Source organism: Mobula hypostoma, chromosome 5 (assembly GCF_963921235.1).
Source record: "Mobula hypostoma chromosome 5, sMobHyp1.1, whole genome shotgun sequence".
Taxonomy (NCBI): domain Eukaryota; kingdom Metazoa; phylum Chordata; class Chondrichthyes; order Myliobatiformes; family Myliobatidae; genus Mobula; species Mobula hypostoma.
The window spans coordinates 11,790,995-11,818,755 of record NC_086101.1 but is presented as its reverse complement, the minus strand read 5'-3'; the positions used below and the strand labels follow the sequence as shown (position 1 = coordinate 11,818,755).

The 27,761-nt window shown below is 44.9% G+C and overlaps 1 protein-coding gene and 1 long non-coding RNA gene across 2 annotated transcripts in view; both read right to left on the bottom strand.

Moving 5' to 3' along the window:
- Window positions 1-8,485, bottom strand: part of LOC134346443 (uncharacterized) — a 45,463-nt gene extending 36,978 nt beyond the window's left edge. Inside the window, exons 1-3 of the mRNA XM_063047813.1 lie at window positions 7,604-8,485; window positions 7,417-7,512; window positions 3,589-3,822 (exon numbers count right to left, since the gene is read on the bottom strand). Coding sequence (XP_062903883.1) covers window positions 3,589-3,822; window positions 7,417-7,512; window positions 7,604-8,011 — 738 coding nt within the window. The 5' untranslated portion in view covers window positions 8,012-8,485. The remainder of the gene's footprint in view (window positions 1-3,588; window positions 3,823-7,416; window positions 7,513-7,603) is intronic.
- A 3,925-nt stretch (window positions 8,486-12,410) lies between these two features.
- On the bottom strand, window positions 12,411-24,453 carry LOC134346103 (uncharacterized). Its single transcript, XR_010017830.1, has 3 exons — window positions 24,380-24,453; window positions 12,551-12,573; window positions 12,411-12,463 (listed from the first exon to the last, which is right to left on the bottom strand). It is a non-coding gene; the product is annotated as an uncharacterized LOC134346103 (long non-coding RNA).
- Window positions 24,454-27,761: the final 3,308 nt, after the last annotated feature.

The following is a 27,761-nucleotide window of genomic DNA, read 5'->3' as shown; positions in this document are numbered from 1 at the left end:
CCATTCCCATCCCCCTTCCCCTACTTATCCCCCTGTATCCTACTCACTCTCACCAACTTCATCCGATTCTGAACTGCCCCCCGACTGTGGGGGGGGTGGCGGGTGAAGAGGGCTGGTGCTCGTATTACAGTGAGCACCCTGCGGGGGTGAGCCACACCCCCGGGAAACCCACATGGTCAACAGGAGGATGTGTGCTGGACATCAGCACAGAATCTGAGCTGTGAGGCAACATCACGCCTTCAGTGCCACCATGCCGTGCCAGAGTCTGTCCAGGATAAACTATTCCACTCAACCCATGCGAGGGTCTTTAACCTGACTTTCTGCTTCTCTTTCCACAGTTGCTGGCTCAGCATTTTCCGTCTTGTTTTTGGTCCTTATATGTGAAACAGGGTACTGTCATTAAAGTAATCTTTCTTAGCAACCCCCACAGAATGCTAGGAATGACTGAACTCTGATGATGAAATAAACTGATTATAATGCTGGCACTTTCTCTTCTGAAACTTGGGTCAAGGGTCAAACAATGTGAGAATGTTCGGCAAAGTGTAACAAGGGTCAAACAATGTGAGGGAGTCTGGGATAATGGACCAAGGGTCAAGTGATGTGTGAGTGTCTGGGAGAGTGGATCAAGGGTCAGACAATGTGAGTGTGTCTGGGATAATGGACCAAGGGTCAAACGATGTGAGAGTGTCTGAGATAGTGCAACAAGAGTCAGACAATATGAGTGTGTCTGGGATAGCAGACCTGAGACAGGAACTAATAGACAGCACAATCACTTCACAGAGCCAGCAATCAACCGATTGGGGTTCCGGTCTCGCCGCTCTCTGTAAGGAATTCTGTCCGTGACTGCGCAGGTTTCCTTTGGGTGCTTCGTTTTCCTCCCATATTCCAAAGATATACTGGTTAGGGTTAGTGAGCTGTGGCACGTTATGTTGGCAGCAGAAATGCGGCGATACTTGATGGCTGCCCCAGCACTGTGTTGGTTGTTAACGCAAAGTGACACATTACGCTTCAATGTAGATGTGACCAACAAAGCTAATCTCTTTAAGCTTGTGACTACATTATCCAGTAGTGATTGTAAGGGCAAAGACCAGTCAGCTATCAACGAAGATCAGAATAAAGGGAAGCTTAGGCTGAAAGTGATGGGTGGAGCAAGAAGATGGACATTGGATAAAGATCAGCTTTATTTCTGACATGTGTATCAAAACATCAAAACATACAGTGAAAGATGCTGTTTGTGTCAAATCAAATCAGTGAGGAATATGCCAGGGCAGCCTGCAAGTGTTGCCACACTTCTGCCGCCAACACAGCATGCCCGTAAACACGAGGAAAGCTGCTGATGCATGCCCATAACTTATTAACCCTAAGCAAACGCCTTTGGAAAGAAACTGAGGCACACAGGGGATCCCGTGCATTCATGGGGAGAATATACAAACTCCATACAGACTGTGGTGAGATTGGGTGTTATGTAATGAACCAGAGGCGATTAGGGAGCTTAAGGTAAAAGAATCCTTAGGAAGCAGTGACCACAATATGATTGAGTTCAACTTGAAATTTGATAGGGAGAAGGTAAAGTCTGATGCATCAGTATTTTAGTGGAGTAAAGAAAATTACAGCAGTATGAGAGAGGATTAGGCCAAAGTAAATTGGAAGGAGATGCTGGCAGGGATGACAACAGAGCAGCAATGGCACGAGTTTCTGGGAAAAATGAGGGAGGTGCAGAGTAGATGTTGGAAGGTTGGAAGTGATGGGACTGAATCTTCAAGAAATCCAAGACAACCCCCCAACCAAGGAACGTTGAGGGGGGACTTGATAGAGGTCTTTAAAATTATGAGGGGGATAGACAGAGTTGACGTGGATAGGCTTTTTCGATTGAGAGTGGGGGAAGGTTCAAACAAGAGGACATGAGTTGAGAGTTAAAGGGCAAAAGTTTAGAGGTAACATGAGGGGGAACTTCTTTACTCAGAGAGTGGTAGCTGTGTGCATAGAGCTTCCAGCAGAAGTGGTCGAGGCAGGTTCAATGTTGTCATTTAAAGTTAAATTGGATAGATATATGGACAGGAAAGGAATGGAGGGTTATGGGCTTGAGTGCAGGTCGGTGGGACTAGGTGAGAGTAAGAGTTTGTCATGGACTAGAAGGCCGAGATGGCCTGTTTCCGTGCTGTAATTGTTATATGGTTATATGTATTCCAAAAGCAAAGAAATACTTAAATGGCAAAATAATAAAACTGTGGCTGACAAGGGAAATAAAAGCTAATGTCAAAGCAAAAGGGAGGGCATACAACAAAGCAAAAATTAGCAGGAATATTGAGGACTGGGAAGCTTTTAAAAACCTACTGAGAACAACTAAAAGAGTCATTAGAAGGGAAGAGATGAAATATGAAAGCAAGCTGGCAAACACTATCAAACTGGATAGTAAAAGCTTTTTCAAGTATGTAAAAAATAAAAGAGAGATGAGAGAGGATATAGGACTGCTAGAAAATGAGGTTGGAGAAATAATAATGGGGGCCAAGGAAAAGGGCAGATGAAGTTAATGAGTATTTTGCATCAGTCTTCACAGTGGAAGACACTAGTAGTATGCCAGATGTTTAAGGGTGTGAGGGAGGAGAAGTGAGTTCAGTTACTATTACAAGGGAGAAGGTAATCAAAAAGCTGAAAGACCTGAGGGTACATAAGTCACCCAGACCAGGTGAACTGCACCTCAGGATTCTGAAGAGGAAGCGGTACAGATTGTGGAGGCACTAGTAATGACCTTTCAAAAATCACTGGACTCTGGCATGGTGCCAAAGGATCGGAAAATTGCAAATGTCACTCCACTTTTTAAGAAAGGAGGAAGGCAGCAGAAAGGGAATTACAGATCATTTAGCCTGACTTCAGTGGCTGGGAAGATGTTGCAGTCAATTGGTGGATGGGCAGGTAGTGTTGGGGAAAAGGGAAGGCTGCAAAAAGACAGACAGATTAGGAGCGCAAAGAAGAGGAATTCAGCAGATGCTGGAAATTCAAGCAACACACAGCAAAGTTGCTGGTGAACGCAGCAGGCCAGGCAGCATCTCTAGGAAGAGGTACAGTCGACGTTTCAGGCCGAGACCCTTTGACTGTACCTCTTCCTAGAGATGCTGCCTGGCCTGCTGCATTCACCAGACAGATTAGGAGAATGGGCAAGGAAGTGGCAACAACCTGTCCCTATCTGTTCCAGAGCATACATACTGTAGAAGCAATTGATTGGTTTAGATAACTTTCGATGACTGAGGAAAGTGGTGCACTGATCTGGAGATCGACTCCTCCATGACACTCCCAAGCCTGGCTGATGAAGGAGGAGGTTTGGGCTTGGGGATACTAACACCATCCCTGTAACAACCAAGAGCTACAGAAAGGCCAGCAGAAGCTCTGAAGACCTCATGCCAGGGACAGGAAGGATCTTCAATGATGAGCTACACCTGTGGACAGATTAAAACTGACCCAGAACAGAGGGCTCTGGAAGCTGCTGTCAGCAGCCCATGCCCCAGTAGCAGCGATGGGCTTAAGTATCTCAGACTTCAACATGTCATTGTGTATAGTTTGTCAGACTCTTAAATGAAACTAATCCCTCACCTTCAGAAGTGCCACACTGTCTCTCACATACATCCTTTGGTTTAACTTTGATATTTTCACATCAACGGTACTTAAGTAGTCTTGGATTTCTTGAAGATTCAGTCCCATCATTTCCAGAATGTTCTCCTCTTGTTTCTTGAGCTCCCTGATTAAACGCTGCTCTTTCTCGCTGAGAATTTGGTGCATTTTTGCGTACTCGTTTTTGATGTTGCTCTGCAGTTTGAGGGACTGTTCCTGTGAGATGAGACGTGGAGAATTACAAATGATGTACGATTTCAGTGCAAGACTTATGCATCTACGAATGCAAGGATCTCTTAAAAGGAGCGGTAACAGGATTCTGGAAGCAGGGAGGACAATAAAGGAGTAATCAGTAATTATTAGATCCGGTGTTAATCTGTAATTAGTTATAGTATGCCAGCAACTAAGGCTTCTAAACCGTGGAACTATCTCAAAAATAGTTAAGACAGATACTGTGAAGCAGGCCTGGGTCAATGGGAATCTAGATTCAAATAAAAAAGCAACACACATCAAAGTTGCTGGTGAACGCAGCAGGCCAGGCAGCATCTATAGGAAGAGGTACAGTCGATGTTTTGGGCCGAGACCCTTCATCAGGACTGAATAAAAAAGTAAAAATAAAAACTCTTTCATGCATAATTGACAATATATACATTTTCATCTCAGCAACTATCATAAAGCCCAAATGTACAGCACTGTACAGGCCATTCAGCCCATGATGTTGTGCTTTAATCTACTCCAAGATCAATCCAACTCTTCCTTCCCACATAGCCTTCAACTTTTCTTCCATCTGTGTGCCTACCTAGGAGTCGCTTCAATGTCCCTAATGTACGTGTCTCTATCACCATCCCTAGCAGTCCTTTCCACAAACTCACCACACTCTGTAAAAAGTTTTCCTCTGAAATCCTCCCCATTGTTTCCCCAATCACCTTAAAATTATGCACATTATCAGGCATTGCTATCCCTGGGAAAAGTGTCTCTTGCTGTCCACCTGATCTATGCCTCTGATCATCTTGTACATCTCTATCAAGTCAATTCCTCCTCTCCAGAGAGAAGACTCCGAGCTCACTCAACCTTTCCTCATAAGACATGCTCTCTAATCCAGGCAGCACCCTGGTAAATCTCCTCTGCACCCTCTCCAAAACCTCCACATCCTTCCCACCTTGGTCGTACTCTTTTCTCGCCCCTCCCCTCCCAGCAGGGAGAAGATACAAATGCTTGAGAACACATACCACTAAGCTCTAGGGCAGTGTGGACATGCTGGATGATTACAAATACCTGGGGATACGAATTGACAATAAACTGGACTGGTCAAAGAACACTGAGGCTGTCTACAAGAAGGGACAGAGCCGTCTCTATTTCCTGAGGAGACTGAGGTCCTTTAACATCTGCCAGACGACGCTGAGGATGTTCTACGAGTCTGTGGTGGCCAGTGCTATCATGTTTGCTGTTGTGTGCTGGGGCAGCAGGCTGAGGGTAGCAGACACCAACAGAATCAACAAACTCATTCATAAGGCCAGTGATGTTGTGGGGATGGAACTGGACTCTCACTGTGGTGTCTGAAAAGAGGATGCTGTCTAAGTTGCATGCCATCTTGGTCAATGTCTCCCATCCACTACATAATGTACTGGGTGGGCACAGGAGTACATTCAGCCAGAGACTCATTCCACCGAGATGTAACACAGAGCATCATAGGAAGTCATTCCTGCCTGTGGCCATCAAACTTTACAACTCCTCCCTTGGAGGGTCAGACACCCTGAGCCAATAGGCTGGTCCTGGACTTATTTCATAATTTATTGGCAAAATTTACATATTACTATTTAACTATTTATGGTTCTATTACTATTTATTATTTATGGTGCAACTGTAACGAAAACCAATTTCCTCCGGGATCAATAAAGTATGACTATGACTACTACTACTACCACTACTTTGTTTTAAGACCCTTAACTGGACCCCAGTATATGATAAAGATGAGCTCATGATCTTTCAGACTATCTCGTCTTGCCCTTGTATTTATTTGTCTACCTGCATGGCAATGTCTCTTGAAATGTAGCTCTATATATTTCAACTGTTTATTTATCCCTCTTGTGCTTCCTTGATGAACTTACTGTCTAGATGGTGTGCTACAAAACCTTTTCACTGTATCTCCTTATCTGTGAAAATAGCAAACTAATTATCCTAAGATGTATGAGCAGGATTTGGCCTTTTATCACATCGAGTCTGCTCGGCATTATGTCATCATGGCTGATCTCTTTTTCTTCCCAATCCAAATGTCCTGCCATCTCCCTGTAACACTTGACACCTCAACTAATTAAGAATCTCCCAATCTTTGCTTTAAATGTACCCAGTGGTGTGGTCTCCAAAGCCATCCATGGCAATAATTTCCACAGATTCACCATCTTCTGGCTAAAGAAATTCATCCTTATCTCTGTCCTAAAGGGATGTTCCAGTATTCTGCGCCTGTGCCCTCCGGTCCTGGACTCCCCCTCTATTGGAAACATCCTCTCCACATCCAACCTATCTGGGCCTTTCAATGTCTGACAGGTGTGAAAGAGATTCTCCCTCATTCTTCTAAGCTCCAGTGAGTACAGGTCTAAAGTCATCAAATGTTCCTCATACATTAACCGTTTGATCCCCTGGACCATTCTGTGAACCTCCTCTGGATCCTCTCCAACGCTGGCACACTCTTTCTTACCTAAGGTACAAAAGCTGCTCGAAATACTCCAGGTGTGGCCTGACCAATGTCTCAGCATTGCATCCTTACTGTCATACTCTAGTCCGCTGAGAATGAATGCTAACATTGTGTTTGTCTTCCTTACTACCAACTCAACCTACAAGTGAACCTTCAGGGATTCCTGCATTAGGACTCCCAAGTCCCTTTGCACCTCTGATTTCTGAATTTGCTCCCCATTTAGAAAATAATCTATGTCTTTATTCCTTCTACCAAAGTGCATGGCCATACACTTCCCCATACTGTCTTCCATCTGCCACTTCTTTGCCCATTCTCCTAATCTATAGAAGTCCTTCTGTAAACTCCCTGCTTCCTCAACAATGCCTGCCCCTCTACCTTCCTTTATGTCATCCACCAACTTGGACTCAAAGCCATCAATTCCATCATCTACGTCAATGCTATGTAACGCTAATAGCAGCAGACCAATACCAACCCTGTGGAACACCACCAGTCACTGGCAACCAATCAGGGAAGAGTTATTTCCATTCCCTTTATTCCCACTCTTTGTTTCCTGAACATCAGCCAATATTCTATCCATGCTAGTACCTTTACTGTAATACCAAAGGTTTTTTTTAATCTTGTTAAGCAGTCCCATATGCAGCACCTGTGAAAAGCCTTCTGAAAGTCCAAGAAAACAACATGCACTGACTCTCTTGCCTGCTGTTTCCTCAAAGATTGCCGACAGATTTGTCATGCAAGATTTCCCCTGAAGGAAACTATGCTGACTTCAGCCTCCAAGTACCACGAAACCTCTTCCTTAATAATACTCCAACATCTTCCCAATCACTGACTGGCCTATAATTTCCTTTCTTCTGTCTCCCAGCCTTCTTAAAGAGTGGGGTGACATTTGCAATTTTCCAGTCCTCTGGAACCATTCCAGAATCTAGTAATTCTAGAAAAGGCATTACTAATGCCCCCATAATCCTTTCAGCTACCCCTTTCAGAAGCCTGGGTGTTACCACTGCATACCAACATCTGTCATTTTGCTAATCCACTGGTGCCCGAATCAACCTTTCATTTTGCAGGAAAGGCATCATACCCATCAAAAACACGGGTAAAGTTAGCATAGGAGAGCTTGCCTTAATTCGGGAAATCTTCAGTCTCTGCTGCCACTCCATTTCAAGAATCCCTGTTTGCTTCACTGTGAGGGTCTCAAAGGATGATTTCATCTGGTCCTGGGATTACAATAAAATAAAAACTCAGCAGATGAACATTTACCTGCAAACACTGATTAAAAAAATAAAATCTGAGACTTTTTTTGTTTACCTTGTAAGTTTCAACAGCTTCATTAATGGACATGAAACGGTGGTCTCCATGTTCGGGCGCTGCTACACATTTCAGACAGATTAACTCGCTGTCATTGTCACAGAAGAGCATTACATCTCCCCGATGTTGCTTACACAGTCTGCTTTTGGCCCTTTTCGAGCCCGGGTTGGATTTTCGAGCTTTCTGGGCTAGGATCGCCAAGGCCCGGTTGATCCTGAGGTTCCTCTCCCGGAACACCTCTCCGCACTCCGGGCAGGATTTTATCTCCTTGTTCCGCCAGGACTCGGTGACGCACGTGTGGCAGAAGTTGTGCCCACACTCGAGGGAAACCGGGTCAGCAAACAGATCATGGCAGATGGAACACTTCAAAGCCTCGGTGAGAGTGTCGGCCTTGGCCGCGGAAGCCATTTTCGCAGTCGCCACTCCGAGCCGCAGGAAGTAACGGTCAGCCTTGGCTCGCCGCGACGATCGCTTTTGACGCGCCGTTCACTCCCACCGCCCTGGAAGCAAAGTTGGACCGCGGAAAGGCTGGGAGTGGGGTAAATTCCACCGAGGAGCAGCGGTGGGGGTCAGGATAGGACGGAGGACATGGAAGAGGAGAATAAGGAGGGAGAGGGGTGGGGTAGGAGGGTGGAGATTTCAGTGCAATCAGTCTGACCTCTTTGACACCTGTACCCGCCGTGGCTTCAGACCCGACCAGCGAACTGGGTTAATCGCCGCTACGAAGGCCCACCATGGCGGCAATTCGTAGAGCTGCTGCCTGACGGCTCCACGAACGTGTGTGTGTGTGTGTGTGTATAGTTTGCGCGTACTCTGTGACCGCGCTGGACCTCGGTGCTCCGGTCCGTAAAAACGTGCAGGATGGTGTTAATCGGCCGCAGTGTGTAAGGTGAGTTGTAGGATGTCGTGAGTGTTGATGAATGAAAATACGAGTTTTGTATTGCTCTGGGAAAGTCAGTATAGATCTTGTGTTCAGGAACGAGGCTTAAATCAGAGCCACTTTTGACAGAATGATACACTCTGTGGATATATGTTCTTGGTCTGCTGCTGTAGTACGGTAGTTCGTCCACTCTAAGGTTCAACTTGTGCGTTCGGAGATGCGCTTTTGCACACCACTGTTGTCACGCGTGGTTATTTGAGTTACTGTCACCTTCCTGTCAGCTTGAAGCCGTCTGGCCTCGCTTATCAAGATGGCGTTTTCGCCCGCGGAACTGCCGCTCACTGAATATTTTAGTGAGGGTTTCGGCCCGAAACGTCGACTGTGCTTTTTTTTCATAGATGCTGCCTGACCTACTGAGTTCCTCCAACATTTTGTGTGTGTTGCTTGGATTTTCAGCACCTGCAGATTTTCTCTTGTTTGAGGTTGTGAACCCGAGAAACCATCTCAGCGTTCTGGGAAACCATTTAATAGTCTTAAAACGGCGAGCAGCATGGTCCTTAAGCCTGGTGGTTCGTGTCTCGGGCTTTTGCATCTTCTGCCCGATAGAAGAAGGGAGAAGACAGAAATGCCCGGGTGGGTGCTGTCTTTGATTATCCTCATTGCTTGACCGAGGCAGGGAGAACTATAGACAGAGTCCATGGAGGGGAGGCTGGTTTCCGTGACATACTGAGCTGTATCCACAACTCTCTGCGGTCATGTGTAGAAGCAGTTGCCATTCCAACCCATTCTCGTCCCGATAGAATACTTCCTATCTTAAAAAATGGTGGACATGCCATATTCTTTAGCAGCCCGAGGAAGTAGAGGTATTGGTGAGCTTTCTTGATCGTGGCGTCTACGCGTTTGGACTAGGAGAGGCCACACTGGTGATATCCACTCTGAGCAATTTAAAGCTCTCGACTCTCCCAACTTAAACACCGTTGATGTACACAGGAGATATGCACCCTGCCTGATGTCCATGACCAGATAGTTTGTTTCATTGACAGTGAGGGAAATGTTGTGTCATGACAGCATGTTTTATGCTCGTCCGAAAAGTCGCCTGTTTACTCTTTTCCATGAATGCAGCCTGACCTGCTTAGCTTCTCCAGCACTTTATGTGTCTTACTAAGCTTTCTATTTCAGTCCTGTACTCCGACTTATCTTTGGGCCCGTACTCACTGGAATTTGGAAGAGTGCTTGTGGATCTCATTGAAAACTACTGAATGGTGAAAGGACTGAATAAGGTGGATGTGGGGAGGAATTTTCCTATGACGGGTGTATCCAGAACTAGATGGCATAGCCTCAACCTTTTAGAACAGAGGTAAGGAGGAATTTTTTTAGCCAGGGAGTGGTGAATCTGTGGAATGCTCTGCCACAGACTGCAGTGGAGGCCAAGTCCGTGGATATATTTAAGGCAGAAGTTGACCGTTTCCTGATCGGTCAGGGCATCAAAGATATGGCGAGAAGGCAAGAAGGGTTGAGTGGGATTGAGGATCAGCCATGATGGAATGGTGGAGCAGACTCAATGGGCTGAATAGACTAATTCTGCTCCTATGTCTTATGGTCCTATTTGAGACATGGCCAAATATGGTGATATCATCTGGGAACTTGTACTGGGAGTTAGAGCAGAAACTGATCACACAGTCAAGAGTGTACAGGGAGTAGAGTAGAGGGCCGAGGGACAGCCTATGGAGCAGTAGTGTTTAGAATAATTGCTCAAAGTTCAAAGTAAATTTATTATCAAAGTAAGTATATACTACCCTGTGATTCATTTTCTTGTTGGCATTCACTATAGAACAAAGGGAAACATTATACAGCCAATGAAAAACTACACATGAAGATTGACAAAAAACCAATATGCAAAAGAAAAAAACCAATAATAAATAAAGTACATGAATAAATAATATCGAGAACATTAGTTATAGAGTTCTTGAAAATGAGTTGATAGGTTGTGGAATCAGTTCAGATTTGAGGTGAGTGAAGCTAGCCATGCTGATTCAGGAGCCTGTTGGTGGAAGAGTAATAACAGTCCCTAAACCTGGTAGTGTGGGACCTAAGCTTCTATTGTGGCTGAGATGATGCTGTTTATCCTTACTGATTGTGGCCTGTCATCAGGACAGGCACATAGACAGGAAAGATTGAGCAGGAATAAGCAACCAGCTTGGGTATGGATGAAATGATCCAAAGCACCTGTTGTCAATGGGGTTTCTAACCCCGCAGCCCCTGAGACCCGCTCACGATGGCAGTCCCAGAATCTGACCCATTTGCAGACCTGGAGTCGAATCGGGGCAGATTCTCAGCCACTGGTTTTCATCCACAGTCAAAAAAAAGAGGATAAAGTTTCCCCGTGAATTTATTCCCAGTGAAGGTGTGGAGATGGGACTTGGTCTCTGCGTTGTAAAATGAAAGTGTCCTGTTCTCGGAACTGAGATCAACTCCCACCCTCCCGGGGATGGGACCCGCTAGAAGTGAGGATCGAGGGAACGTTGATGCATTAAATTCATCACTAGTCGGCCTGATGTTCCAGAATCCAGTCTCTGGTATCAGATCAACCCACTCCTTCCTCTCAACGAATTCTGCAGCAACTCCCAGATCCCAGCACCGATTCCCCGTCACCTCCACCTCCCAGTAATGTCTCCCTGATGTGATCCCTCCGATCCCAGCACACAAGGCCGGTCTGTAAACCTCTTCTTGGAGTCAAGGAGATCCCTTGGGAGCCGGGGCCGTCTCACACTCTTCCGATCGTCAGATACCTCGAGCAACAGACCCGCCGTTTCCACATCCAGGATGACAGAGGCTGGGGGGAGAAGCAAAGAATTAGAGAGCCCCCGGGGATCGGGGGGAGACTCGGGCAGCGCGGCCCTGGGACGGGACCAGGAGAGAGGCCGCTGGGTTTCAGGCGCAGTCGGGTGGTTGACAGAAGCTGTTCCTGGGTTTTCGACAACAACATCACATAGACAAGCATATTGTTCCATCAGCTGCTGGTCTTCCTTGGATTTCAAAACGCATTCAAGGACTTTCTCTTTTACTTTGAAAATTGTGAATGATTTGGGAGGAGTGGAGAGGTAGTGGCTAAGGTGAAGTACATGGGGCAGGGAAGAAGGAAACAGGGAAAGGTGGAGGGTCCTAGAGAGGGAGAGGTACCGGGAACAGCAAAGGAAGGAGAGACGGGCTGGTCAATGCAAGTGAGGGACTGAAAAATGACTGAGGAAGATTGGGTAGAAGCTTTCGATTTTGGAGGCACATTTGAGCAGGGGTGGGGGGTGGTTTGAGGGTGGCATGATGTTAGGGCAATCTGTAAGGAAGGAAGTGAGTGGAATGCATTGGGGAAGGGTGTATTTATCCCAAACCAACTCTGTGTGTGTGTGTCTGTGTCCCGGAAAATTTAGACTACGCTTGAGCTTTTTTAAATATATCTGGACTGTGCAACTAGTCATGCATATGAACAGACAAAACTCTGTCTAATACATGTCACTCTTCTTGAAGATAAATCGAGATACAGGATTGAGGACAGAAACGGTCTGGGAGCATTAAAAAAAATTCACTGTGGATTTGAGGGAGACACTCTGAACTTTTGGTGAATCTTGGGGACAGCCACCAAAACTAAAACAGTGGGGCTCCCGAGAAGCGAGAGAAATCCTAGAGTTACCATGACACAACTGGGCAGGTTGATCCTCACCTGCCATAAGTGAGTTGGGAAATGGAAGTTGCACCTAATTATGTCTTACTGGAGCATGTTTCATATCAGCACTTGTTATTCTGTTAGTACTGAATAACCTGAATCAAATCCTAAGTTCTGAAACAGGAAAAACACATTTATATGATATTTACCAGGCTGAATGTTATCGATCATTTGTCTCTACACTGAGAAAGGAAATTGCTTAGTGTATTCTTCCATCGTCAGTGCCCCATCCATGACTGTAAGCATCTAGTCATCTCCAACCCTGCAAATAACACGCAATTTAACTGAACCTGGACAATTTTCCGAATTAATGTTACAAACGTCCAAAGGGTTCCAAACAATGTCTTACCTCCTCTTCCGACAGGATTCTTTCTGAAGTAAATGAAACACAAACAAAAATAGATATTGAACAAATTTGGTAAATTACATGTAAGATATTAATTCATTAAAATTCTCTTAATAAAAACTAGCAGCTTTTACAGTTAAATCTAAATGAGGTGATGTGAATATTCTGCATCCATTTTCATGAATGAGGCCATCATTGTTGGAATTTTCAGTGGGTTTTGTAAAATTCTAAAATATTCTTCAGTAGGAGGGTGATCAGCCAGTACACGTTGGTACCAGTCACATGGGGAGGGAGGGTGATTTGGTCCTCGAAAGTGAGTTCAGGGAGATAAAGGACAGGACCTTCAGGGTTCTGATCTCAGGATTGCTACCTGTGTTATGTGCTAGTGAGACCAGAAATAGGAAGATCATACAGTTTAGTACGTGGCTAAGGATATGGGTACCGGAGGGATGACTTCAGATTCTTAAATCATATGGCTCTTTTCCAGGGAAGGGGGGACCTGTTCAGAAGGGATGGTTTGCACCTGAAATGCAGAAGAATCCTTGTGGGAAGGCTTGCTAGTGCTGCGTGGGGGGAGGGAAGGGGAGGATAACGAGAGTTGCAGGGGGTGAGATCCAGAATACCAGAGCAGAGGGTGGAGTGGTTATGGGAAAAGATGCTGTTAAGCCTATGCACAAGGTCAGGAAAAGAAAGTTTGAGCATGGCAGGACTAATGTGCTGACGTGTATATTTCAACACTGTGCCTACCGACACAACTGATCGACAGATGATGCAATAGCCACAGCTCTCACAGCATCCTCAAACCTGTGACCTAAGCCGCTCCTTTACTCCTCTGTATACCCATGACTGAGTCGCCATCCACAGCTCCAATCGGCTAATTAAATTTGCTTATGTTGATTGGCCTAATCTCAAATAATAACAAGGCAGCCTACAGAGAAGTCATCACCCTGACACAGTGGTGTCAAGAAAACAACCTCTCCCTCAATGTCACAAAAACAAAGGACCTAGTCGCAGACTATGTAAGGAATGGAGACGCGCTAACCCCTATTGACATCAATGGATCTGGAGTTGAGAGGATGAACAGCTTTCAGTTCCTCAACATACACATCACCGAGGATCTCACGTGGTCTGTACATACCAGCTGTGTGGTGAAAAAAACACAACAGCGCCTCTTTCACCTCAGACAGTTGAAGAAGTTTGGCATGAGTCCCCGAATCCTAAGGACTTTCTACAGAGGCACAATTGAGAGCATCCTGACTGACTGCATTACTGCCTGGTATGGAAACTGTACTTTCAAAAGGCATTTGACAAGGTCCCACACAGGAGATTAGCATGCAAACTTAAAGCACACGGTATTGGGGGTAAGGTATTGATGTAGATAGAGAATTGGTTAGCAGACAGGAAGCAAAGAGTGGGAATAAACGGGTCCTTTTCAGAATGGCAGGCGGTGACTAGTAGGGTACTGCAAGGCTCAGTGCTGGGACCCCAGTTGTTTACAATATATATTAATGACTTGGATGAGGGAATTAAATGCAGCATCTCCAAGTTTGCGGATGACACGAAGCTGGGCGGCAGTGTTAGCTGTGAGGAGGATGCTAAGAGGATGCAGGGTGACTTGGATAGGTTGGGTGAGTGGGCAAATTCATGGCAGATGCAATTTAATGTGGATAAATGTGAAATTATCCACTTTGGTGGCAAAAATAGGAAAACAGATTATTATCTGAATGGTGGCCGATTAGGAAAAGGGGAGGTGCAACGAGACCTGGGTGTCATTATACACCAGTCATTGAAAGTGGGCATGCAGGTACAGCAGGCGGTGAAAAAGGCGAATGGTATGCTGGCATTTATAGCGAGAGGATTCGAGTACAGGAGCAGGGAGGTACTACTGCAGTTGTACAAGGCCTTGGTGAGACCACACCTGGAGTATTGTGTGCAGTTTTGGTCCCCTAATCTGAGGAAAGACATCTTTGCCATAGAGGGAGTACAAAGAAGGTTCACCAGATTGATTCCTGGGATGGCAGGACTTTCATATGAAGAAAGACTGGATGAACTGGGCTTGTACTCGTTGGAATTTAGAAGATTGAGGGGGAATCTGATTGAAACGTATAAAATCCTAAAGGGATTGGACAGGCTAGATGCAGGAAGATTGTTCCCGATGTTGGGGAAGTCCAGAATAAGGGGTCACGGTTTGAGGATAAAGGGGAAGCCTTTTAGGACTGAGATTAGGAAAAACTTCTTCACACAGAGAGTGGTGAATCTGTGGAATTCTCTGCCACAGGAAACAGTTGAGGCCAGTTCATTGGCTATATTTAAGAGGGAGTTAGATATGGCCCTTGTGGCTACGGGGGTCAGGGGGTATGGAGGGAAGGCTGGTGCAGGGTTCTGAGTTGGATGATCAGCCATGATCATAATAAATGGCGGTGCAGGCTCGAAGGGCCGAATGGCCTACTCCTGCACCTATTTTCTATGTTTCTATGTTTCCCTCAATCGCAGGACTCTGCAGAGAGTGGTGCAGACAGCCCAGCACATCTGTAGATGTGAACTTCCCACTATTCAGGACATTTACAGAGACAGGTGCATAAAAAGGACCCAAAGGATTATTGGGAACCCGAGTCACCCCAACTACAAACTGTTCCAGCTGCTACCATCCGGGAAATGATACCACAGCATTAAAGCCAGGACCAGCAGGCTCCAGGACAGCTTCTTCCGCCAGGCCATCAGACTGATCAATTCATGCTGATACGATTGTATTTCTGTGCTATATTGACTGTCCTGTTGTACATATTATTTATTACAAATTACTATAATTTCCACATTTCACATTCAAACGGAGATGTAATGTAAAGACTTTTACTCCTCATGTATGTGAAGGACATAAGGAATAAAGTCAATTCAATTCAATTCAATTTAATGTAAGGAATATTGTAAGAAAGGCAGATCAATTTAGGGCATGGATCAGCATGTGGAATTATGACACTGTAGCCATTAGAACCATAGAAACCATAGAAAACTACAGCACAGAAACAGGCCTTTTGGCCCTCCTTGGCTGTGCCGAACCATTTTCTGCCTAGTCCCACTGACCTGCACATGGACCATATCCCTCCATACACCTCCCATCCATGTATCTGTCCAATTTATTCTTAAATGTTAAAAAAGAACCTGCATTTACCATCTCATCTGGCAGTTCATTCCATACTCCCACCACTCTCTATGTGAAGAAGCTCCCCCTAATGTTCCCTTTAAACTTTTCCCCCCTCACCCTTAATCCATGTCCTCTGGTGTCTTTCTCCCCTTGCCTCAGTGGAAAATGCCTGCTTGCATTCACTCTATCTATACCCATCATAATTTTATATACCTCTATCAAATCTCCCCTCATTCTTCTACGCTCCAGGGAATGAAGTCCTAACCTATTCAACCTTTCTCTGTAACTGAGTTTCTCAAGTCCTGGCAACATCCTTGTAAACCTTCTCTGCACTCTTTCAACCTTACTTATATCCTTCCTGTAATTTGGTGACCAAAACTGAACACAATGCTCCAGATTCAGCCTCACCAATGCCTTATACAACCTCAACATAACATTCCAGCTCTTACACTCAATACTTTGATTAATAAAGGCCAATGTACCAAAAGCTCTCTTTACAACCCTATCTACCTGTGACGCCACTTTTAGGGAATTTTGTACCTGTATTCCCAGAACCCTCTTTTCTACTGCACTCCTCAGTGCCTTACCATTAACCCTGTATGTTCTACCTTGGTTTGTCCTTCCAACGTGCAATACCTCACACTTGTCTGTATTAAACTCCATCTGCCATTTTTCCAGCTGGTCCAAGTTCCTCTGCAGGCTCTGAAAACCTTCCTCACTGTCTACTACACCTCCAATCTTTGTATGATCAGCAAATTTGCTGATCCAATTTACCACATTATCATCCAGATCATTGATATAGATGACAAATAACAATGGACCCAGCACTGATCCCTGTGGCACACCACTAGTCACAGGCCTCCACTCAGAGAAGCAATTCTCTACCACCACTCTTTGGCTTCTTCCATTGAGCCAATGTCAGAGTTGGTTGCTGGAGGGACAGGACTCACAGCTCAATGTTCCAGGGTTCCATTGGTTTAGATGTGATAGTCAGGGAAAATATCATGGCAGTTCTCAGACAGGACAGATTGGAGAGCTTATCTGGTGAGACTTTATGGGTTGGAACTGAGGAATAAGAAAGGGATAAGCATGTTAGTGGGATTATACGTATTACAGATCACCCAACAGTCTGCAAGATTTAGCAGAGTAAATTTGTAGAAAGATTTCAGACTGTTGCAAGAAACATGAGTTTCTGATAGTGGGTGATTTTAACTTTCGAAATATTCACTGGGACTCCCATACTGTAAAAGGGCTGGATGGGATAAAGTTTGTCAAATGTGTTGAGGAAAGTTTCCTTAACCTGTACATAGAGGTCCCAACTAGAGATAGTGCAATACTAGAGATTATGGAATGAGACAGGGTGACAGAAGTTCATGTATCATAACGCCATTAGTTTCAAAGTAATTATAGAGAAGGATAGATCTGGTCCTGGGTTGAGATTGTAAATTGAGGAAAGGCCAATTTTGATGATATCAGAAAGGATCTGGCAAGTGTAGATTGGGACATGTTGTTTTCAAGGAAAGGTGTGCTTGGTAAATGGGTGACTTCAAAAGTGAAATTTTGGGATTACAGAGTTTGCACTGGGGCTCCACAGGGGACTGTCTTGTCTCCCTTTCTCTTCACCATTTACACCTCGGACTTCAACTACTGCACAGAATCGTGCCATCTTCAGAAGTTTTCTGATGACTCTGCTGTAGTTGGATGCATCAGCAAGGGAGATGAGGCTGAGTACGGGCTACGGTAGGAAACTTTGCCACATGGTGTGAGCAGAATTATCTGCAGCTTAATGTGAAAAAGACTAAGGAGTTGGTGGTGGACCTGAGGAGGGCTAAGGCACCAGTGAACCCCTGTTTCCATCCAGGGGGTCAGTGGGGACATGGTGGAGGATTACAAATACCTGGGGATACGAATTGACAATAAACTGGACTGGTCAAAGAACACTGAAGCTGTCTACAAGAAGGGTCTGAGATGTCTCTATTTCCTGAGGAGACTGAGGTTCTTTAACATGTGTCGGATGATGCTGAGGATGTTCTACGAGTCTGTGGTGGCCAGTGCTATCATATTTGCTGTTGTGTGCTGCGGCAGCTGGCTGAGGGAAGCAGACACACACAGAATCAACGAACTCATTTGTAAGGCCAGTGATGTGCTAGGGATGGAACTGGACTCTCTGATGGTGGTATCTGAAAAGAGGATGCTGTCCAAGTTGCATGCCATCTTGGACAATGTCTCCTATCCACTACATAATGTACTGGTTCAGCACAGGAGTACATTCAGCCAGAGGCTCATTCCACCGAGATGCAGCACAGAGCGTCATAGGAAGTCATTCCTGCCTGTGGCCATCAAACTTTACAACTCCTCCCTTGGAGGGTCAGACACCCTGAGCCAATAGGCTGGTCCTGGACTTATTTCATAACTTACTGGCATAATTTACATATTACTATTTAACTATTTATGGTTCTATTACTATTTATTATTTATGGTGCAACTGTAACGAAAACCAATTTCCCCCGGGATCAATAAAGTATGACTATGACTAAAGAACAAAAACTAATCAAGAAAATAGGCAGGATCCCCTGTGCTTATTTGGGACACTATGCTACTTAATTGGGATGACACTGCTGCTGAACGGCTGCACCGGTTGCATGCACTTGTGTGGATGTCTTCAGGCTGCTGTACCTTCTTCTTGATCCTTGATGATGGATGCCACTTTTTTTGAGGTATCGCCTTTTGAAGGTGTCGTAGTCACTGGGGAGAATAGTGCCCATGATGGCGCGGGCTGAATTTACAACTTGCTGGAGATTTTTTCTGGTGCTGTGTAGTGCTCACTCCATACCAGATGGTGATGCAACCAGTTAGGATGCTCTCCGTGTACCTCTGTAGAAATCTGAGCGCGTCTTTGGTGACATACCAATTCTCCTCAAACTGCTAATGAAATCAAGCCGCCATCATGCCTTCTTTGTAACTGCATCAATATGTTGGTTTGAGGTTAGATCTTCAGAGATGTTGAAACCCAGGAACGTGAAACTGCTCACCCTTTCCACTACTGATCCCTCGATTACCCTTCCTGAAGTCCACAAACAATTCCTTGTTCATACTAATGTTGAGTGTACGGTTATTGTGACACCACTCCACCAGTTGATCTGTCATGTTCCTATATGCCTACTACTGGTTGGCCTGTCACTGATAGTTGGTGAGAAATAAGCGGCAGGACTATTCAGAACTGTTTTGCTCACTATGGTTTCAAGCCTCCAGGCTTGGAGATGCCAGAAACAGACAGGAGTGAAAATGAAAATATTTCACTACTTCAACAAGTTAGGAGCTGTGAGGAATTTGAAGGTATCAACAATCATCTTCAATGTTACAATGAAAATAAAGATTTAGGGGATGCATTTGTTGAAACTCTTGTATGAAGGCCGTTCATTATCTGCACTGTTTGTGAATTTACAGTCAATCAAAAAGATCATGACAGCATACACTGGATGAACTCCTCCATCTATAACTATTTAGGACTAATACACAGTTTTGTAGTAGTATAGGTAATGTTCTAATTTGCTCTGTATTTCATTTAAATACATAATGTCTCGGCCTGAAACGTCGAATGCACCTCTTCCTAGAGATGCTGCCTGGCCTGCTGTGTTCACCAGCAACTTTTATGTGTGTTGCTTGAATTTCCAGCATCTGCAGAATTCCTGTTGTTTGCTCAAACAGTAATTTGGTTTTTTAATACATATTGAACTATTACCATGAAGCTTTGGTTAATTGGAGCAGCTGCTTATTTAGGCCAACTGTACTGGTCCCAATTAACCAGAATCCACTGTATTTAGATAGATGGCGACTGATTGGGGATAGTCAATGTGGCATTGTGCACGCTAGGTGTGTCTAACCGATTTTACTGAGTTTTTTGAGGAAGTACCAGGAAAGTTGATGAAGTTGAGGCACTGATGGGTGTCTACATAGACTTTAGCAAGGCCTTTGACAACGTCATGTATGTGAGGTTGGTCAAGAAAGTTCAGTTGCACTGCATTCAAGATGTGGTGGTAAATTTGATTAGACATTGGCTTCATGGAAGAAGCCAAAGACTGGTAGTAGCTGGTTGCATCTCTGATTGGAGGCCTGTGAATAATGGTATGCCTCAGGGATCGGTGCTGGGTCTGTTGTTGTTTGTCATTTACATCAATGATCTGGATGATAATGTGATAAACTGGATCAGTAAATTTGTGGATGACAGCAAGATTTGGGGTGCAGTGGACAGTTCAGCAGTATCTAAACCAGGTGGAAAAATGGGCTGAAAATGGCAGGTGGAACTTCATGCAGACAAGTGTGGAGGACAAACCAGAACAGACTAACACGGTGTGCAGAAGTTCACCAAGGACTGTGGTAGAAGACAGGGATCTGGGAATATAGATTCATATTTATAGGGCATCTCAGGTAGATAGAAAACTTTTGGCATATTGGCTTTCATAACTCAAAGTACTGAGTACAGGAGTTGTGATGCTATGTTGAAATTGTATAAGATGTTGGTGAGGCCTAATTTGAAGTGTTGTGTGCAGTTCTGGTCACTGACCTACAGAAAAGATGGCAATAGAATGCAGAGAAAATTTACAAAGGTATTGCCAGAACTTGAGGTGTGAGTTATAGGGAACAGGTTAGAACTTCATTCCCTGCAGCGTAGAAGAATGAGGGGAGATTTGATAGAGGAATACAGAATTATGAGGATATTGATCCAGTAAATGCAAGCAAGCTTTGTCTACTGAGGTTGGGATATACTAGAAGTTGAGGTCACGAGTTAAGGGTAAAAGATAAAATGTTTAAGGGGAACACGAGGGAGAATTTCTTCACTCAGAGGGTGGTGCGAGTTAGCAGAACTGGTGGATGCAAGTTTGATTTCAACATTTAAGAGCAATTTGGAAATGTACGCTGATGGGAGCGGTACGGAGAGCTATGGACCAATGTAGGGTGATGAGACTAAGCAGATTGTCTGGCATGGACTAGATGGGCCCAAAGACCTGTTTCTGTGCTGTAGTTTTCTATATCAATGTCTCTATGTTTTCATCATAAGCAAACAGTTGGGGAGGTCTTGGAAGGCTTAAAATTTATTCAGTTCCAGGGACAGCTAAGGTACACCCAGTGACCACTTTAGTAGATACCTCCTGTATCTAATAAAGTGGCCACTGAGTGTATTTCATGGTCTTCTTTGCTATAGCCCATCAACTTCAAGATTTGACAACTTGTGCATTCATAGATGCTCTTCTGTACACCACTGTTGTAATGCATGGTTATCTGAGTTGCTGTCACCTTCTTGTCAGCTTAATCCAGTCTGGCCATTCTCCCCTGACTGTCGCATCTTCATCCATTGAATTGCCCCTCACTGGATGTCTCTTGTTGCTTTTCACATCATTGGATTTTGGTGGAAGATGATGCCAGTGAACAACACTACTAAGGGTGACATCCTCCAGACGGTTCACTAGGCTATTTCTTTCACTTCTTTTTCTTTCAAATATGGTTCTGCTGCTGTTGGAGCCTGTGATCTACATTTTGGTGGTGTGTTTTTGGGCCAATTGAGCAATCTGGCACTTTGCTGTCCCCGTGAGGGGTCCACGAGGCTGTGAGCGAAGCGTGCGGTGCCCCAGAGCCCAAGAAGCCTGGAGACGGGGATGGGGGTGGGGGGGGGGGTGAGTCCATGATCAACTCTAATTTCTCATTGATCTCACCGATTAAAGTGCAAGGAAAACTAAGAGTCATCAAGGCGAGTGTGGAAGGCGAGTGAGTGTTCAGCTACGTCTACCAGCCGCTCGCTTGCTGCTGCCGGAAGAATCTGTTGCCCTCTCCCTCCCTCGATGCTGCTGGAGGATGAGGCCAGAGCGAGGTTTAATCGACCCAGTTTGTGGATTGGACTTTGTTGTTCACATTACGATGTGTTTCTGCTTTCTGGACGCTCCTTCTTTTGTTGCTAATTTGGGCGATTATGAATCATTGCCCCCTGCAGATAATGAACACTGGGCTGAACTGAAATATTCTGTGTTTTTCCCCAATGCAGCTATTCCTGAATAAAGTTCCCAGACTAGCTGTCCTTTGGTCATCTGATACCTCACCTACTGCATTCATACTTTGATAACAAATGTACTTTGAATCTTGAATCATTCTTTGTAAACTCTAGAGACTGTTGTGTGCGCAAAAATCCTAGATTAGCAGTTTCTGAGATACTCAAACCTTCCCTCTGGCATCAACAATCAATCCATGATCAAAGTCACTTACATCGCATTCCCCTCCACCCCCATTCTGCTGTTTGGTCTGACCAACAATTGAACCTAATTGAGTTGCTGCCACCTGACTGGCTGATCAGATGTTTGCATTAACGAACAGGTGTACCTAATAAACTGGCCACTGAATATGTATCCTCGGCAGTTATGGGAATCGAGTTCAGAGATTGTTGATGGCCTAAGGGAGATCTTGAAGTCTGCTGTCAGAGTAGGTGAGGTATCAGATGACCAAAGGACAGCTAGTTTGAGAACTTTATTCAAGAGCAGCATTGGGGAATAAACAAATTAGAAACAAATAAGTCAATAAAAACTATCAGTGGCGAAAAGCTACTGCAAAACAAAGGCTCTGAGGGTTAAATTTAAACTAGGCATGACAGAATATGAATTAATATTAAATAGACAGACTTCTATAGATGGACAGTGAAGAGTATCCTGACTGGTACAGAAACACTCAGGCCTAGGAACAGGAAAGCTTACAAAATTTAGTGGATACAGCCCAGTCCATCACAGGTAAAGCCCTCCCAACCATGAAGCACGACAGCATGGGGCTCTGCCACAAGAAAGCAGCCATTATCAAGGACACCCATCCCCCACCACCATGCCATCTTCTCACTGCTGCCATTGGGAAGGAGGTGCGGGAGCCTTAGGTCCCACACCACCAGGTTGAGGAACAGTTATTAACCCTCAACCATCTAACCAGTGCGAATAACTTCCCTCACCCCAACTCTGAACTGATTCCACAACCTATGGACACACTTTCAAGGACTCTATAACTCATGTTCCCAATATTTATTTATTATTACATTTTCTTTTTGTTTTTGCACAGCTTGTTGTCATTTGCATATTGGTCGCTTGTTCATCTTTGTGTGTAGCTTCTCATTGATTCCACTGTGTTTCTTTGTATCTACTGCCACTGCCTGCAATAAATGAATCTCAGGGTAGCATATGATTATGATTATGAAGACACGTAGTCCTGTTTTATTGTCATTTAGTAATGCATACATTAAGAAATGATACATTATTTCCTCCGGTGTGATATCACGAAACACAGGACAAACCAAGACTGAAAAAGCTGACAAAACCACATAATTATAACATATAGTTACAAACAGTGTAACAATACCATAACTTGATGAAGAAGTCCATGAGCACAGTAAAGTTCAAAGTTTCTCAAATGTCCCACATCTCACGCAGAAGGGAGAAGGAAGAAAAACTCTCCCTGCCACGCTGACCACGGTCCGACTCTGAGTCATCCGAAAACTTCGAGCTCTGATCAGCTCTCCGACACCGAGTACTGAGCGCCATCTCTGTCCGAACGATTCGACCTCCTTCTCGGTCGCCAGAAGCAGGCAAGGCCGGGGATTTTGAGGCCTACCCTCCGAAAGATTCCCGACCACACAGTAACGACAGCAGCGAATGGGCGTTTCAGAAATTTCTCCAGATGTTCCTCTGTGCTTTCACATACATTCTCCATCAAATCAGAATTGTCCACAGCCCCTATTTAACAGATACAATATCATTTTTCACTGGAGGGCTGTGCACACGCAGGCGCGCCGCCATCTTCGCCTCCCGCCTGGGTAACGTATATGCACTTTGATAATAAATTTACTTTGAACTTTGATGAATCAAAGATGGTCAGCAAAGCACTGCTAGTGAAAGATCATGTCTGAGCAATTTGAGAAAATGTTTTGAAGAGGTAGCAAAATATTGATGCAGTTTACATGTTCTTCAGAAAGACATTTGACAAGATTTCAGATGGAAAAATGGTCCAGCAGCTTAGAGCCAATAGACTCCGAGCCATGTTGGTAATTGAAAATACTTGCAAATTCAGTATTTGCTCAGGAATGGGATGTCTGGCTGACATTTGAAAATGCGATGGATTCTTCCAAAAGCAAAATACTGCAGATGCTGAAGTTCCAAAGGAAGAAAGAACAAATATTGGCAGTCAGCATCTTTGGAGTGAGAGTCGATGTTTCAGGTAGAGGACCTTTCATTTGATATTTGATTGGTGAGAGTCAAGGAATGAAGACAGGAGTATAGAAAAATTTAATCAGCTTTGAATGGTGGAACTTTCTCCACTTGCTAAAATCTGCCTGGTTTTACTGTTACCTAAAACCACGTGTGACATGATGTGATTGGGAAAGTGGTCAGGCCTGACCAGTAAATTTTTCTTTATTTATTTTATTTAGAGATTCAGGCCTTTCTGGCCCAGTGAGCCCAAGTCACCCAAATACACCCATGTGTTGAATTAACTTCCTAACCTGTATGTCTTTGGAATGTGGGAGGAAACCAGAGCACCCGGAGGAAACCTACGGGGCCACAGGGAGAACGCACAAATTCCTTACACACAGCAGTGGCACTGGCACCGTCATAGCATCACACGAACCACTACGCTATGTGTTAATGTATACAAGTTAAATTTATTTTCACCTTGAGGACTGTTGGCTTGGCCTCAGAGTGGCTGGCTGCTGATCAACACAACTCCTTGAACTGGGCACGCTGGGTCGATGTGCCAAATGCTGAGACAGTCCTTTGTTTCAGGCTCCACGTTGTGCTGAACTTCAAGGCTGCCTGGCAAACTGACAGTAATCACTGCTGGTTGCAAGGTTAATCAGCCCGTCCTGCTGAACCGGGTTTTATTGTTTCCTGAAAAGGCCACATAGTGGTGATGTCTGTGAGCTCAGAATAAATTCAAATTCTTGGACCATTATTCAAGATTAATTGTCATTCAACTGTACACATATATACAGCTAAATAAAAGAGCATTCCTCCAGGGCCAAGGCGAAAGCACGGTACATCAGCACAAGTCTCCGACTGTCCTGGCCTGAAGATTGGCGGTACATAAAATGTTGTCCTGGAGCCACATTTCTGTAAGTAGTACTCAACAGTTTCTCATCTACGGACAAAAGCAATCCAGGTCGTCTCGTGGTGGGTCAATCACAGACTAATGCAATCCAGGTCGTCTCCTGGTGGGTCAGCTACAGACAAAAGCAATCCAGATCGTCTCACGGTGGGTCAATCACAGATGAAAGCAATCCAGATCGTCTCGTGGTGAGTCAATCACAGATGAAAGCAATCCAGATTGTCTCGTGGTGAGTCAATCACAGATGAAAGCAATCCAGATCGTCTCGTGGTGAGTCAATCACAGATGAAAGCAATCCAGATCGTCTCACGATGGGTCAGCTGCAGATGAAACAATCCAGGTCATCTCCCAGGGAGGACCGCTCACCAGTCTACAGGCTGTTATATAATCTTGAATCAGAGAGCTTTTTCAGGAACTTGGATTTAATTGGTCACCAGTTCTGATCTAAGTAGATTCAGATTTATTTATCACACGTACATTGAAACATACAGTGAAATGCGTTGTTTGAGTTAACAGTATGTGCTGGGGGCAGCCTGCAAGTGTTGCCACACTTAGCATGTGCACATTGCTCAGCAGAAGAACACAGAACACAGCCAAAGAGAACATACCAAGTGACAAAGCAACTGCAGCAAAACTAGCCCTGTTCCTCAGTCCCACCCACTCACATGCATACCTCTAATCCCAGGACAGGCTATCTTCGGCACCCAGCTTCCAGTGGACTCGGACTTGCAGACGTTGGGCCTTCGACGTCCCCAGCAGACTCACAGAGATTCACAGATTTGGGGCTTTGGCCACGAGACCCGGACTTCTGGGCTTCAGTGTTCGGTATCAATCCCAGGACTTGCCAGTGACAATGAAAGAAGTCTCTGGTGGGGACCCAAACTCGACCAACAGATGACAGCGACAATCTATCCTTAGAGTTGAGAGTCCACAACGAGAGAGCATATGAGGGGAAAGACACAGATGGTGGTGAGCACATGGAAGTAGCTGCCAGAGGAAGAGGCAGTATCTTTTAAAAGCACTTGGATAAGTGCTTGGAGTGGCAGATCTCAGAGGGATATTGGCCAAACACAGAAAATTAGCTCCAGGTAGGTGAGCACTGCAGCTGGGCTGGTCTTGTTGGAGCACAGGGCCTGCATTGCCCCATCACTGTGTGGATATTTGTGCTTTAACATCTGTGTTACAAATTACAAAGCAAGATAGAAAAGGCAAGTAAAAAAGGCAATGTTATGAAATGGCTTTTTAGGGCAGCTTGTGGTTGAGCCCACCAGAGAGCAGGTAATTCTGGATTGGGTATTGTGCAATGAACCAGATTTCATTAGATTGCTTAAGGTGAAAGAACCCTTAGGAGCTGGTGATCATAATATGATATAATTCACCCTGCAGCTTGAGAAGGAGAAGCCAAAGTCAGATACTGTATTACAGTGGGGTAACAAGAATTCCAGAGGCATAAGAAAGGAACTGGTGAAAGATGGTTGAAAGCAGGCAGTGGCAGGGATGACGGCAGAGCAGCAATGCTGGAGTCTCGAGCAGCTATTTGGAAGGCGCAACGTAGATACATCCCAAAGAAGGAGGATGATGCAACCATGGCTGAGAAGGGAAGTCAAAGGCAGAATAAAAGCAAAAGAGAGGGCATATAATATTGCAAGCATTAATGGAAATTTAGAGGATTGAGTAGTTCTTAAAAACAAACAGAATGCAATGAAAAGGCCATAAGGAGAGAGAAGATGTAACATGAAGGCAAGTTAGCTAATAATATAAAATTGGATAGCAAAACCTTTTTTCAGATATACAAGGTGTAAAAGAGAGATGGGAGTGGATATTCAGCCACTGGAAAAAATAGTAATAGGGGATAAAGAAATAGTGGATGAACTTAATAAGTATTTTGCATCGATCTTCACTGTGGAAGATACTAGCAGTGTGCCAGAAATTTGAGAGTGTCAGCGGGCAGAAGTGTAGTTGCTACTACTATACTTGGGAAGCTGAAGGTTTGAAAGAAGATAAGTCACTTGGACCAGAAGGACTACACTGCGGGGTTCAGAAAGATGTAGTTGAGGAGATTATGGAAGCATTAGTGATGATCTTTCAAGAATCACTAGATTCTGGAATGGTTCCAGAGGAGTGGAAAATTGCAAATGTCACACCAATCTTTTAGAAGTGAAGAATGCAGAAGAAAGGAAAGTTAGCCTGACTTGAGTGGTTGGGAAGATGGAGTCCGTTATTAAGGATAGATTTTAAGGGTACTTGGAGGCACATGATAAAATAGGCCAAAGTCAGCATAGTGTCCTTAGGGGACAATCTTGCCTGACAAATCTGTTGGAATTCTAAGGAGAGTCAGTGGATGTTCTTTACTTGAGCCTCTGAACATTTAAAGATTGGCTGACTGGCAGGAAGCAAAGATTGGGATCAAAAGGTGCCTTTTCTGGTCTGGACCTTTCGTTCTGCGATGTGTTCGGCAGGTGTTGTGTGTCTGCCATTGAGATCCAACAGCAGAAGGCAGCAACATAGCACAGGCCCCGTTCCCCGGAGGGGAAAAGGTGGGCACCCTCCGTCTAGCTGAAACACCTCATGGAATATCCGCCAGGCTCTTCAACCTCACCACTGCACCGGCCCGTGTTCCAGCCTTTGCCCAAGTTGCAGCTCTCGGTCTCCGGGGCTGGCTGGCTCGCTCGCTCCCTGTTCCAAACTCCAGCCCGTTGACACAATTCGGCCAATCAGGCACAATCCGACTGCCACGCTGATTGGATGCAAGGGAGTAGGGGGCGTGCCTTATATTAGATCTGATGACAGAGACCTGATCTGATAATGAGGCGCGATGTTTGCACTTGACAGCCGGCTGGACTCTATATTCAGGTCGCCATTTAACGTAACTCACTTACACTATTTGTGTGACAGAGAGGACAGTACGACGGCAGCACATCCATCGGCAGTATTAGATCAGTTTTTCTT